The following is a 14648-nucleotide window of genomic DNA, read 5'->3' on the forward strand; positions in this document are numbered from 1 at the left end:
ACCTACAACAATGCCACAAACCTCAACATAAAAATACCTATGTTCCATTCTGTTTGTTGCAACGACTCAAATACAAAAGCACAATAGTGAATAAATAGTATGTATTATTATAAACCCGAATTGGCATCTTTGCCCTTGTAGAAAAACGAATAGTGTTCTGTTACCTAATATTTGACCTAAATTAATGTGGTTCTCTAGAATGTGTACAGCGTGACAATGCAATATTGACGATCGTTTCCATGATTTAATTTAGTACTAGTGCGCTAGTGTATAGTAGGTATTATAATATTATCTGTGATATATGTACAATGCCGGAGGTAACTACTAAAAACTTACTAAAAAGGAATAGGTTTCATTCAATACAATAATTTTATTACTAAACCGATGGAAGCTCAAACATTGGAGAAGTTTCATACATTGGTTTTGGTCGCAAATGGAATATTTGAATCATCTAATATTCTGAGTTGATTCAAGCTTTAGAACGAGGACATTCTTTTCCGCAATCGCAGATGTAACACATTACACCGTGATTGTTCGAAAACACACGTAGGTAAAGCTTTAAAGTTTAATCTAAGCTCGCAATTAATTTTGTATACAAAATTTTCACAACGGTCAGTAGGTACTCAGTATTATTACTTCTTAATGAACCGTCATTAAAAGCTAAATTAATTTTTAAAAGAAGTTAGGTAGGTAGTTACCTACTTACAGTTTTTTGGTTTAATAATCTTATATATAAAAATGAATCGCAAAATGTGTTGGTAAGCGCATAACTCGAGAACGGCTGAACCGATTTCGATAATTATTTTTTTATTATATTCCTTGAAGTACGAGGATGGTTTTTATGTAGAGAAAACGTAAATATGTACCACGGGCGAAGCCGGGGCGGACCGCTAGTAACTAATAAACATCATAGGTACCATTATAGTGAAATATTTTTTATGAAGAGTAATTGCTATGCAATGTGGATGTTTTATAGACCGCAAAACATTGATAAGTATTTTTTTTTCAGTTTGTCTGTTCGTTTTTTTCCATGTACTTATGTCTATAACATAAAAACAATTGAGCGGGTTTCTATGATTATAGAAATTACAAATAATAGCTGACTATATTTTATTTGAAAAAGAGAATAGCGGTGTCTCTCCATACATGTAACCGCGGGGAGATAAAAAAAAGTTCGCCAATACTGCAATTAGTACCTACTTAGCTAATTAAGTAAGGTAAAAGTGGATAATAATACAAAAATAATCTTTTAAAATGGAATACCTAGAGGTTTCTAAAATATAAGATTTTTGCTGTGATGCATCATGCACTGGGGCTTACTGCATTTTCATCGAAAATCCAAGAATTTCCACATATTCTTCAATATTGGCGCAAGCGAGAGAAAGAAAGTACCTAGTGAAATAAAAAAGGCAATTAAATTTATTCACACTTAAATGTACATATTATACCTGAGTATATTAATCATTCATTATGATAAAATCTCTATAATACAACGAATACTCTACAACTTCACAAGCGCAAGTACCTGCTCTAGGTGTATTCAGTATTATGTAAATTCATGTTTATATCCGGCTACGACCTCCAGAAGGTCTTTGCAATTACCCATAGGTACTTTTAATGTACAGAAGGAGAGGGACGAGCGGACGGATCTTCTCTCATCATCATATTGGAAGTGAAAGTGAATGAATGTCGGAGTCTTAATTAGAGAGGACGGCAGCGCCTGCGCCAGTTGTTCTGATACCGCCGCGTCCGACGCACTAGCATTGCGTACCGCACACGTACGCGAACCTTCCCGCAATCAAACAATCCCATCAACTATACAAGGTAGAGGTACGCACAAGTTGCATGTACTCATCAATTCATAGTGGTGTTAATTTAAAAAAATGCTCGATTCACTGGTCGACGTCTTGATTGTGTGTGATTTAAGAATTATTTGAAAAGATCGACGTTTTGGTCAATTTGGGAATTATCTTACATTTTAAGCATCCCAAAAATATTTTAGTTATTATTAAAGTAAATAATTTTATAAATTGTTTATCGTATAAGTTATTTTTTTTGATATGATAATTTGTGATACACATTAACACATATAGGTCTATATTATTTGTGAAGCGCATCCCAAAATCAAAATGCCGGAGGAGTAAGGTTTCAATACTTGTTAAATTAAAAAAAATGCAACTTACATCAAAAATTTAGTTCCAGTTTTTATATTATAGTTTAAGTTTCTATAGATATATTCGCTTTCGGCTTTTTAACATAAAAGCCTCACAGCTTTCCGTACCATAAAATGCGTCCCAAATCGACGATTTCTCGCGCAGAGCACCTTTTCACGCAAGGAGGTCAGTGAGGCGGGTTTTGCTTTCACAAACACAAACAACAAAATAAATTCATCTCACGTATTGATTGTCCTCGACCATCGTTAACTGCATAAATAAAAGAAAGTGAACTCATTAACTGGCATCAAAACAGCTGATTGACCACTTTCCTTTATACATACAAATCGAATTAACAAAATCTGACTCAAATCGTATTTTATAAGACTTAAAAACTTGTAGTACGTATGTGAGAATTGAGTGTGAATTAAAATGATTAAGCTACGAATTAAATGTTAATTAAAATGCAGTATCTAGTAGGTAGTACTAGTTATACTGAACTTCTGTTGATAATCGGAATGTAAGAATGATGTCGGACTGGTTTTAAAAAATTGTAAAAAATCGAATTGGTAACTAATTAATTAAAAAAATCTGTGCACTCATGGAATCGCTTGTCTTGAAGTGTTGTTTACAATGTACATAGAGATGATACATAATTAAATTAAGTTCCCTAAAATCTGGTTCAGATAATCATTTCCCTATAATTTGTTACAGATGAGCCGGCACAGCTACCTGGCTGCAGTCGCACTGCTAGCGGTTTTCTGCGTCGCAGAAGCACAGAGACGTTTGGCTCTTCCTGACCCTAGAAGTTGCGCTAATAGTATGTAGCAATATTATTTCCAAAAAATATAATTCATTAACTAATAAATAATTTCATGAAAATTCACCTAGTTTGTGGGGCGAAAATGCCAATCTAGGCATGTTCTATAATTTCATAATTGGATTCGAATTCTTGTTCATTATTAGTATCTTAGATATTATCTTAATTTCATATGAGATATGACCCTCAAATTCCAGTCTTTTTCCAGTTTTTTTCTTCATATTTACCTTTTAAATATTGCTGTAGAGTGGTCAGGACGTAAGCTTTCGATTATACACTGCGTAAGCGTAAGACTGCCTTGGGCCCTGGGCTCTAGCTTTGTATCCTGCACTCACCAATTATTTATGTTCACACATGAATTGATGATGACCTACCCCATTTATCAGAGGGTGGCCTAGGAAACTGTTATATATTTTGACCAAATTTTGACCGTATGAAGGTTTATCGTAGGATTGAATAAGATAAGTAAGAAATTACAGATAATTTATGTAGACACTGACACGACATTTATTGGATTTTTTAAACATTTTTGCTCTGTTCATTTCATAGTCAATATAAAAAAGCGGTAAGAAAAATTCTGAATTTACAGTTATAAACTATTAAAAAGTGTTACGCTATACGAAATTAAAGTTCCGTTGCGCTAAGAATAGCATAGAGGTCATGTACACATGAAACAAATCCTTTCAGCTGGATAAAGAGATGTGCAATGGTCACGAGCTCGTAGCGTCTTGCACAAGAACACTCACGGCTTAGACTTGGTGACTGGTGGCTCACCTTGTAGTCTAATTGCTGTACCTAATACGAACTGATGGCACTAACATCGCTAATTATTTCTAAGAGCATTCGTACATTCAAAAGTATATAGGTCAAGTACTTTTTAATATCATATTGCATAAAAATGTATTTCAAGATAATTCAAATGTTATCCAATAATCCATCAAATCAACAATACTAAAGTTGACTAAAAGTATTCTGAATAAGTAAATAGACACTGGCGATAAATTCTTAGCATTTTCATTTTATCATTGCTCCTGGGCAACATTTCTGAAGATAGGTACTCGTTTCCTCTTTACTTAATATGTATATATTAAATTTGAAGCCTCTTTGTAAATTAGTAGGTACGGTAGGTAATGAAGTATACGGAATATCATCTCCTAACGTCTTTCGTGTCGTTATTATACTCGCTTATCTAGAAAACATTGGTAGAAAGGTTGCTAAGTACCAAAAGTTAAATTTCACATAATTTTCTGAAATTGGACTTGTCGCTCGAGAACGAAAAGAAAAGAAAATATAAGCTATCCTATAACGGTATAACCTTAGATCATTAAGTAATGACCTACTAGCATTGGAAGTTAATAATTAGCTAAATAATTAATGTCCATAGAAGTAGGTTTTACGCACACAATATAACGATGCTTATTAAATTATTCTACAAACACTCTAGATCATTATTTGAATGTATTTCCTTATTCCCACAAGGAAAAACATAATAGGACCATACTATAGCTTTCGCAACGCAATGTTTGTACGGTTTGTACCACCAGTGAGGGCGTTTCCGACGACGATTTCATGTGGGAGCGTTCGGACAATTGAACATCATTCAGATACAATGCTGATAAAATGACGTTATTCAAGTGTATTGTTAAAGAGGTGATTTACATAAATTTTCGTGACTTTTAAAATGGTGACCATCAAATGCCCATTGTTTCGGCACCTACTTAGCTTAGCATCTAAAGCTAAATGATAAATATTTTAATAGCGGAGATTATAAGTAATCACTACTTATATGTACCTATACCTTTTACCGTGTTTTACATAATAGTTAATACCTACGCATAAATAATAAAAAATTGCAGGTTCTCTTACACACCTGTACGGCTGTACCACATCAAATACGATAAATACGTTTATGAATGACAATTGGTACCCACCTACAACTTTCTCCTAAATTGCGATGTTATGACTTGTATGAGATATGACGCTTGCCAAACTTGCTGCGTACTTTCTGAATTCTGATAGCGATGATGGTAACAGAAAGCATTCCGCGTCATTACATAACTACATTCCTCAATCGTATCGCGTACGTGTCATACAATAATCATTATAACATCAATACGTTTCGGGCTTGTTTATTATTAATTTACAATAATATGACATTTAACCGCTCACTGTTACATAAACAACTTGCTTAGTCTTAACGATACCTGACAGCACGTAACAACTGTAACGAAAGTAATTTGCAAAAAGCATAATATTCCATAGTCGAAATTGGAAACATCGAGAAAGGTCATAATGGACGCTTTCTAGTTACGAAACATGGCGTAGTTGTATGCAATACAAGTAAAATAACATTATAGCAGCATTACTAACATTGATTTCGTTAAAATACGGTATCAACCTGCGCTAATGTGTCCTCATTACAGTTTCCAGTGATAATTTTCATTTGGTAGATATACTTAGGTTTGGTAAATAGGTAAGTACACCACATAAACGATTAATTTTGTAAATTCATCATATGATTTTTTGAAATAAGTTTTTAAATTTCAACACACTATAATATATATACAGGGTGTCCCACTATTGGTATACTAAGCGCGAAGGAACTTGTAGTTTTGGATACACTGATCACGTAAAAAATACTTAAAAAAAAATTGGGTCCAAAATTTTTCGCTAAATTTTTCCTGAAAATCCATGTTTTCTTCTCTAGCTTCGCGCAGCCGGCATATATACTGCTTCTCTAATATGAGCATTTTGTCTATGAAAACATAATCTTAAACGATAGCTAACGTGCTGGTGGCAAAGTTGGGCAGGTTGCTTGTTTTGGGTTACACATAGAGTTTTAAGAATTCATCTATTTGAAAAAAAAATGCGTCTGGATTTTTTAAATTATTTTTTACGTACTCAGCGTATGCAAAACTATAACCTCCTTTGAGCTTAGTATACCAACAGTGGGACACCCTGTATATGCTTATGTCGATTGCAAATTATTAGCATAAATACCAACTATATAATGCTAGGTTTCCGCTCGCGGATTCGCCCGTGCAGTCAAAGAAAAACCAGCATAGTTCCCGTTCCCGTCGGATTTCCGGGATTGCGTCATTTTCCCGGGATAAAAAGTAGCCTATGTCCTTTCTCGGATATCAAAATATCTCCATACCAAATTTCATGAAAATTGGTTCAGTAGTTTAGGCGTGATTGAGTAACAGACAGACAGACAGAGTTACTTTCGCATTTATAATATAATGTATAATGTATATATTAATTAATAGTATGGATTATGAAAACAACAATGGTATAGTTTTCTACGTAAATAGGATTCATGATATTAAGCCTAGTGAAAGAAGGATGGGTAGCGTAAGTCTTAGTAATAGGGTCCCATAACCCATTTTACCTTACTTTGCGGATATGTTACGTAAATGGTTACAAACAAACTTTATATACTAGTTACGAATTAAGAACCTGGATAAACTTTTGGAACATCAGTTTAAAATGGAAATGTCACATTTTGGAAGTTAATGATACGCTTTTTATGATTACTTTTGAAATATATTTAAAACTGATAATTTGTTGCTAAGCTTACAAAGCTACATGGCACGCAAGTCAGAATAGACGTACAAATAGCCACATTAGAATTTTTATCATTTGTCTCAGATCTCTAAAAGATTAAAAGTGCTTTGCGTTAGACTTAAAAACTAAGAGATAATAAAAACGTGTGAAAATATAATAACCAGTTAGGTATGTAGTACTTTTTAATTAACCCATTCCACTTTTGTGTATTACGTTGCTGTAATTAGTATGTAGCAACGATGCGTGTGATCGATCTATTGTAACAATGATCTGAGAAACCTTGATGTGGTTTGGAGACTTCAAGTAATGAATATATTAATGATACGTATATATAAAAAACAAAATATAGTAAAGCTGTTAAAAATACACAAAGCTTCAAAGATTTTTCCTATACAAATATGTATTATTTAAGGAGCAATCAAAATGTATTCTATCTAATAAAATCTTAGTTGCGAACTACTAACCCGTACACCCGTACAAATTACCAACCATACATGAGTCCGTAGTTTGAGACGTACGCGTAGGTATTAACAGCACGACCGTTTTTTTTTTTTACAATTTACCCTATTATAACAACCACTAGTAGTGTCAGTTTTATAATATTTCCCATTCCATCCGTAATTAAAAAAAAACACATTTTTTGCCATAGGAGTGCGTCATTCAACATACAGAGATGCTCGCGGAGTCCTCCACTCCTACTTCTTCAGTTGGGAGCACGCGCCCACACGCAACTTGGAAGTCGACTGGTTAGACGCAAGGAACATCTGCCGCCGCCACTGTATGGACGCCGTGTCGCTGGAAACTCCTCAGGTATAGCTTCTTGAGCATTACACATAATGGACAAATATCTAAAGCCTCTGCAGTAGGTATCAAGTATGGCTTAAAATTTATAAGGAAAGTAGATATTCATCAGGTGCACAATACTTAGTGGCCTACCTAAATAAATGAAGAAAATAATATATTATGTCATACATTGAGCAGCGTTCTCGAAGCTTTTATTGAGTATAGAGACAATAAATCTTAAAAACTATTAAGAAAACTGAGCGCATTGTGAATTTAGTTTATCGTAAAATTTTATAACTTTTATGCACATTAAAAGGTCATTCAATAAGTTAATTGTGTAATACCAATAACATCAACTGAGGATGGTCGAATAATCCTTTCACAGATACAGACTTATATTACACAAGAGGGTCAGTCGTGATGCGCTCACTTTCTCATTCTCAAGTATCAAATAGATACCTATATAATTTAGCATGTGGCAATCGCAATTTGCAATTACGAAACAGAGTCATAAAGACTGCAGCTAAGACATAAAATTTAAATTATGCCATATAACTGTCTGTATAAGAATTCCTAATACCATCATGATGCATACAAATTATGAAGCTTATAATATGTAATCACTTACAAAAGTGTTACTTCAAGTTCCTCGTATTCATCTGTATGAAGTGAACTCGCTCTCTCTATAAAGCATCTCTGATACTATAATTAAGTATTGTTATGTTCATCCGCGTTATGGGTAAGCAAGAAAATATCAACGTAACAAGTTTCTCCAAACGCTTCCTGCCGCGGTTAGCCCGATGTCAATGCACGTAACCAACCCATTGTTATTCATTTTCCTGGTCGATGAATTAGATACCCAGCTCACATATCATATCATATTTAGTGACAGAAATTAATGAACACGTTGAGCAAACAGATAGTAATTGTTACGACAATGCATATTTATGAGGATGCATTCAATAGATTGATCGGTTTGTAGAGCGTGGAGAATCCGTGAAAGGGGTGCAATGGCCTGCTGCGTCACTTACGATAACGCGTCTATCTCATAAGGCGCACGCACCGGACAAGTAGCACATGGCATACATACCTCTGTAGCCGTGTTGCCCACTTTAGCCGGAAACGTACGACGGAGGTAGACTTCCCTTCGTAATCACTTCTTTGTAACCGATTTCACATCAACGCTGTTGTTAATATGAATGCTATGCTAATAGGTGTCGTAGATAATGGCTAGTTTTTAAATGTATCATTTGTTTTTAGGAAAATGAATTTGTGAAGCAAAGGATCGCTCGTGGAAACGTGCGTTACATTTGGACGTCTGGTCGTAAATGTAACTTCGCCGGCTGTGACCGCCCAGACCTCCAACCCCCTAATGTGAACGGCTGGTTCTGGTCTGGCTCAGGAGCTAAAATTGGACCAACCACTCAACGCAACACCGGGGACTGGTCCTACACCGGTGGCTACGGCCAACAACAACCCGACAACCGCGAGGCTGCTCAAGTAAGTTTCGTTTCGATGCCTGCAAATGATTTATTTTGACCTCGAAACCAGTAGTTTTATACCTTACAATTATTCAAACGTTTATTTCATCCAGATAGGTACGCACCTCCTTAAATCATTATAGGTTAAGGTACCTATTGGTCGGGTTATTCTATTACATAGTTATCTTCACAAGTAACTATGGAGATAGTCACTTTTATGTTGTTTTATAGTTTAAATATTTTTTTTTATTTTCAGGGCAACGATGAATCTTGTTTAGCAATCTTGAACAACTTCTACAATGATGGTATAAAATGGCACGACGTGGCTTGCCACCACGTGAAACCTTTCGTGTGCGAAGACAGCGACGAACTCTTGAACTTCGTCCGGTCGCGCAATCCCACTCTCCGTCTATAATACGTGTAATCCTGACAAACGGTCAGCGCTTTAGTTGGCTGTCATTGTACAAAATCCAGTGGCTAACATTATATCTGTGGTATTTGGTACGTACCACTTAAGTGCAAAATGGTGATTTTTGAGTACGAGCGTTTGAAAGTTTTCGCGGTTGCCACCCTGTTGCTACAGATCGGAATAAACTCTTGAGTAAAACAAATTTATGATAATTAAATGTTTATTATGTTCAAGTTTTGAACACTTACAAAAAAAATAAAAAAAATGTTCTAGTTCAAGAGTAATTGTTACTTAACATGTTTGTACCAAAAGAAAAAAATGTGAAAATGATGTGAAAATGTCTAAAACGTGTGTACTTAAGTGGATTAGAGCATATTTATTTCTACTCTTAATTAGTATTTATTCCTGTTTTTACATTAATGGAAAGGATTTTTCATTTTTTTTTCGACGAAGACATAAACAGACATTAAAAAAAAACAAATATTATGGGGAAACGTCTTCCATACAAATAGATTTAACCATATATAAAAACAAAAACGAATAGGAGTGTGATTTGCCACAAATAAGTACTCATAAAAAAGCCAGGAAATATTGTGATTTTCGTGCAATATGCAATTCTCTGATACTCTCTCTACAAAGTAAAATCCTAAAAGTAGTGTGTGTGTGTGTGTGTGGTTCAGAAGTCACGGTAGTTCGCTTGCCTGCCATGCTAGATGCTGCGGGATCGATCCCATCAACCGACATATTGTACCAATGTGTCTTTTTCGGATGCATAAGTAGATTCTCTAATAACCAGAGATACATTTTCTATAACAAGAAAACATCATCATTTCTAATAACAGAAAAACATCGTGATGGCAACCGGGATTTTGGTCTGAAATCACCAACCAGCAGTGAACAAGCATGGTGATTACTGCTCATGCCTTCTCCTTGTGAGAAGATGCCCTTACCCTGCAAATAGTTACGAGCTGGATCAAGTCAAATAAAATTTGTTTGTAAAACGTACCACTACAACATTCATTCATAGTCGTCATCACTGTCACTGAAAGTCATAAGATTGTCTCTAGTCGGACCATGAGACAATGATTTGAAATAATCATCATAAATTGGATCACTTATTGGCAGAAGATCTAAGAGATCTTAAAATTTCAGAGCATCGATATTGATAGGCTCATTAGAGGCCAATGGCAAAGCCACTTCGGGGACTTCTCTCTTTTCTCAGTTCTCTTAAACCAGAAATACAGAAAATTTTCACTCAAAGAACTTCGATTTCATCCGCATCTCTTTGAGCTATTCCTTCATACATAACATAATGGAATGTTCGTTTATTAGTAACTTTGGGAATTTTTAAATTAAAAGTCCAAAGTTTCTTTTATAAAAGGCTACAGATGCAGTTAAATTTGGAATCTGTAAACAAACAGCTTTTATCTTTTAGTTTCATAGTGAAATGTTGCCTTATGTTCCGATTTTTCTAAATCTAAATCTATTCTAATCTGACACGAAAGAATGAATTTGAAGAGACAAAGAATCAAACCTTGTGCACATGCACAAGGTATCGTTACTTGGCTTTTTAAACGTTTACCAATCTTTAAATCGATTTAAAGATTGGTAAACGTTTCTGAACACACTAAGTCGAGATCTTGCATCACATGCATGTTTCTTTATAGATCAGACCAGGCTTCGGACCTAATGTCTTAAGATTTAAATTATGTGCCAAATAACGTTATATTTAAGTAAGGGAGAAGACCTGTTAAGTTCACAAATAATTTTATTTGATTTGGTACAAATAAGTTAAGTGATGATAATAATTATTCAAGTTTGGTCTAATTATGTTAAGTGCTCTTACGTTGTAAATGGCCGTTCGTTGAATTGAGTATTCGTTTTACAAGTCTATGTTAAGTTATATTAATATATTTGTATCAAATAAAAATATTTTTTTTTGTACTTAAGGGGTTTTGATACAACCTATTTAAGGTATTTCTACTATCAGTAGGCTTATGTGACATAGACCAAACGAAAGAGGACGTTTTTATCAGTATAGATGGCCAGAAAACAAAAAATGGCCATTTTTGCACTTACGAGGTATATACCAAACACCACAGATATTTAAGTTATTTATTATGATTGCGAGTGACTATTTACACTACTGAAGTTTTATATTGAAACAGTAATGTAGATACCGAAAGTTATCGACACGACAATGCAAAATTGTAACTATCGTTTCTTTGTAACTTCTCGTTCAGATTTTGTTGTAAAAATGTTTAATGCACAAAATAGGGTAACGTAACTTATGTATACATATTAGAAATAAATAATAAAATTATGACCAACGTGTGATGTTATTTATTACCTTTATCGAGGTTTTTTTTTCGAACTTTCTCTGTTCTCAGAAAATAAAAAACTTAACTAGCATCAGTTCATCCAGCATAAATTAAATTTTTAAGGAGTCTTCTAAACTTGTACCTACCCCGAATTTCTGATAGTAGTTGAAGGGCCACGGAGCCACTACAGTTGGTTGAGATTAATTTTGGTTTTGCCGAAACTTTGTTTTAAAATTTCCTGAATAATACCTAGTTACCTAAATACTGAAAACGATAATCTAGTTAACTGATAGATAATAATTAATAATGCACATTCCTCAAAACAAGCGTAATATAACAAATGTGATTTCGTTCATACCTATATTTCAAGTCCCTTAGATTGTAAGAATTTATGAAACATCATTATTTATCATCATATAAATTGGCGGGCTCATCGCTGTATAGCGATTTCTTCCAGACAAGACTTATGGAGAAAAATTAGTAAGGTAGAGGTGAAGAGTAGGGCAGCCATGTAGTAGGTAGGGTAGTTCGGATTTTTTCCGTTAACACCGGTGAGCGCCCGTCCGACTAGGGCCCTTCCGGCCTCCTCCACTCAAGCGACAGCCCAAGCCGAGGTTCGAGATCCCCGTCAAGGGGGGACGCCCTTGCGCATGTCGCTACCAGGGTGAACCTTCAGTTCACCACCGCGTCCGCGTTAAAATGTAGAAGCCCTTCTGGCTAACATTGAGAAACACCACACAAAAAAAAAACATTAACTAGCTGCGCTCCGCGGTTTCACCCGCGTGGCTTCGCTCCTGTAGGTGATAATATATAGGGCTATCTAACACCGAAATATTTTTTTAAATCAGACCAGTAGTTCCTTAGATTAGCGCGTTCAAACAAACAAACAAACTCTTCAGTTTTATATAATACTAGCCGCGGTTTCACCCCCGTGGCTCCTCTCCTGTTTAGTTGGTCGTAGCGTGATGGTATTATAGCCTATAGCCTTCCTCGATAAATGAGCTATCTAACACCGAAAGAATTTTTCAAATCGGACCAGTAGTTCCCGAGATTAGCGCGTTCAAACAAACAAACAAACAAACTCTTCAGCTTTATAATATTAGTATAGATATAAAGCAATGAGCAAAAAAATATTTCAAGAAGGCTATAATAAGGCTTAAATACCCTGGCGAAGTCGGCGAGCAGTCTAGGATTTTAATTTTAAAACAAATAAAAATAGACAAAATTATAATAAAACTCCTATTCTGCCCCAGAAATAAATTTGAGGCGGTCGTAATGATTTAATACATAAAATAATCACAATATTTGGAGTTATTGTTTTGTTTGCTTCTCAAAATTATCGGTACCTAGCGGTAATGTATGTAAAACTAAAATATAACCAAGGGCGTATCTTTTTACTTGCTAAAGGAACAATAAAACGCTTTAAAATATACATTAAAAACATTTATTTGTACTTTTTGTAAACACAAAAATTATTATGTAATAGGTACAATGAAAAAAAGAAAAGAAACATTTTTTATTTTCTTTATAAGTAGTTACCTACTCAATTATATAAAATCAAAATGCCAGTAATATCAACCCAAATTTCAGATAAAAAGGCGTTTAATTTACAGTATTGGTACCTTATTTTTATTTACCTAACAAAAAGTTAGACACCATTCATTTAAAAATTAATGTTTTCATAACAATACGTAACATGATAATTGCACACAGGTCATGATTTTAATGGTAAAATACTTAAATTCAAAATATTAACATAATTTATGAATGATTTCGAGAGAGTTTGATATGTTTAGAGCTAGTTCCCCGTTGCATTAACATAAATTATGGAAATATGACATTGCAGTTTTGTAAAACATAATTACATATTACGAAGAGAAATTTAATAAAATATATGCACCGTTTACGCAATAACTACTATTATAAATAACAAACACATTAATATGCACAAAAGCAAACAAATTAGCATGTACCATAAATAATACGAATTATATCATTTTCGGAAGTGTATATTTAGCCTTTGTTGTGTAACATAAGAAAAGATACATTCGGTATGCAAATTAATAGGTGAGCTGAAAATCTTAATACATACATATATATATAAATCTCGTGTCACAATGTTTGTCCTCAATGGTCTCCTAAACCACATAACCGATTATAATAAAATTAGCACACCATGTGCAGTTCGATCCAACTTGAGAGATAGGATAGTTTAAACATGTAGGTACCACGGGCGAAGCCGGGGCGGACCGCTAATATACTATATAATAAACATAATAATTATATAATGACATTCTAAAAAAATAATGTCTGATTAAATGAAATCATAACCCTCGGTTTCTCTATTGAATATGGTTCCTACTTCCTAGTCCTTACGATAAAAAACAAAGTAAAATGTTAATACATAGCAAATATTCAGTATTCAATGTCAACAATTTATTTTAAGGCCTCTTATTTTCTATTCACTACTTCATTATTAACGTAACAAATATACAATCAAAACACACCACATTTGATGATAACATACTTTTCTTCAACAAAATTAACACAATCTCCCACAAATTGACCCATTTTTTATGCCAACTAATACTGTAGTCATTAAAAATTTGTTTACTATGACATTTCATTTTTGCTTCCGTATGTAGGTATTATATAAATTAACAGTAACAATTAGTCAGCAAATTGAATAGGTCAACTTCTAACATTTATCAATAACACAATAACTTACACAATTCTAAAAATTACAAGAACTAAATAATAATTCAACACTTTCAAAGGCATTAAACTTAAATGGTGTGTCCATTTACACAAAAAAACCAATACTCTAAAAATTGTAGTAAAATTTAAAAGTCGTCAAAATACATCAATGAGATCGCCTCAAAATTACCTAATAATAACTTAAAACTTAATTTAATTCAGAAAATGAATATATGCAATACATTGCCTAATTTGTCTAATTATAAGATCAAAGTGCAAAAAGATTTTTCGTAAGAAAATCGTAAGAAATGGCAAGTCAAAAGAATAAATAAAAGTACATTGAGGATTAAAAGAGTGCTAATAACTAGAGATAGGTAAAGGTAAAATTTAGTTGATGATTAATTCTCAATGTAAAAC

The 14648-nt window shown here is 33.9% G+C and overlaps 1 protein-coding gene across 2 annotated transcripts; it reads left to right on the plus strand.

Annotated features, from left to right (window-relative positions):
• Window positions 1–1682: 1682 nt before the first annotated feature.
• On the plus strand, window positions 1683–11543 carry LOC149490619 (uncharacterized). Of its 2 annotated transcripts, none has more exons than XM_089707281.1 (6): window positions 1683–1824; window positions 2868–2973; window positions 7190–7350; window positions 8584–8823; window positions 9061–9298; window positions 11325–11543. In XM_089707281.1, the coding sequence occupies exons 2-5, from the start codon at window positions 2868–2870 to the stop codon at window positions 9217–9219; spliced, it is 666 nt and encodes a 221-aa protein (XP_089563407.1). In that variant the 5' UTR covers window positions 1683–1824; the 3' UTR covers window positions 9220–9298; window positions 11325–11543. The 2 variants fall into 2 exon arrangements, with proteins under 2 accessions (XP_089563407.1, XP_089563399.1); XM_089707273.1 differs by having other exon boundaries at window positions 1689–1830.
• Window positions 11544–14648: the final 3105 nt, after the last annotated feature.

This window comes from Colias philodice, chromosome 2 (genome assembly GCF_061535455.1).
Source record: "Colias philodice isolate Cphi_HAF_F1 chromosome 2, ilColPhil1 Martin Lab GWU primary, whole genome shotgun sequence".
NCBI lineage: Eukaryota > Metazoa > Arthropoda > Insecta > Lepidoptera > Pieridae > Colias > Colias philodice.

Coding starts and splice junctions, on each gene's coding strand:
- LOC149490619 (XM_089707281.1), top strand. CDS start 2,868: ATGAGCCGGCACAGCTACCTGGCTGCAGTCGCACTGCTAGCGGTTTTC. Junction 2,974..7,189: donor CCCTAGAAGTTGCGCTAATA/GTATGTAGCAAT, acceptor TTTTTGCCATAG/GAGTGCGTCATTCAACATAC. Junction 8,824..9,060: donor ACAACCGCGAGGCTGCTCAA/GTAAGTTTCGTT, acceptor TTTTATTTTCAG/GGCAACGATGAATCTTGTTT.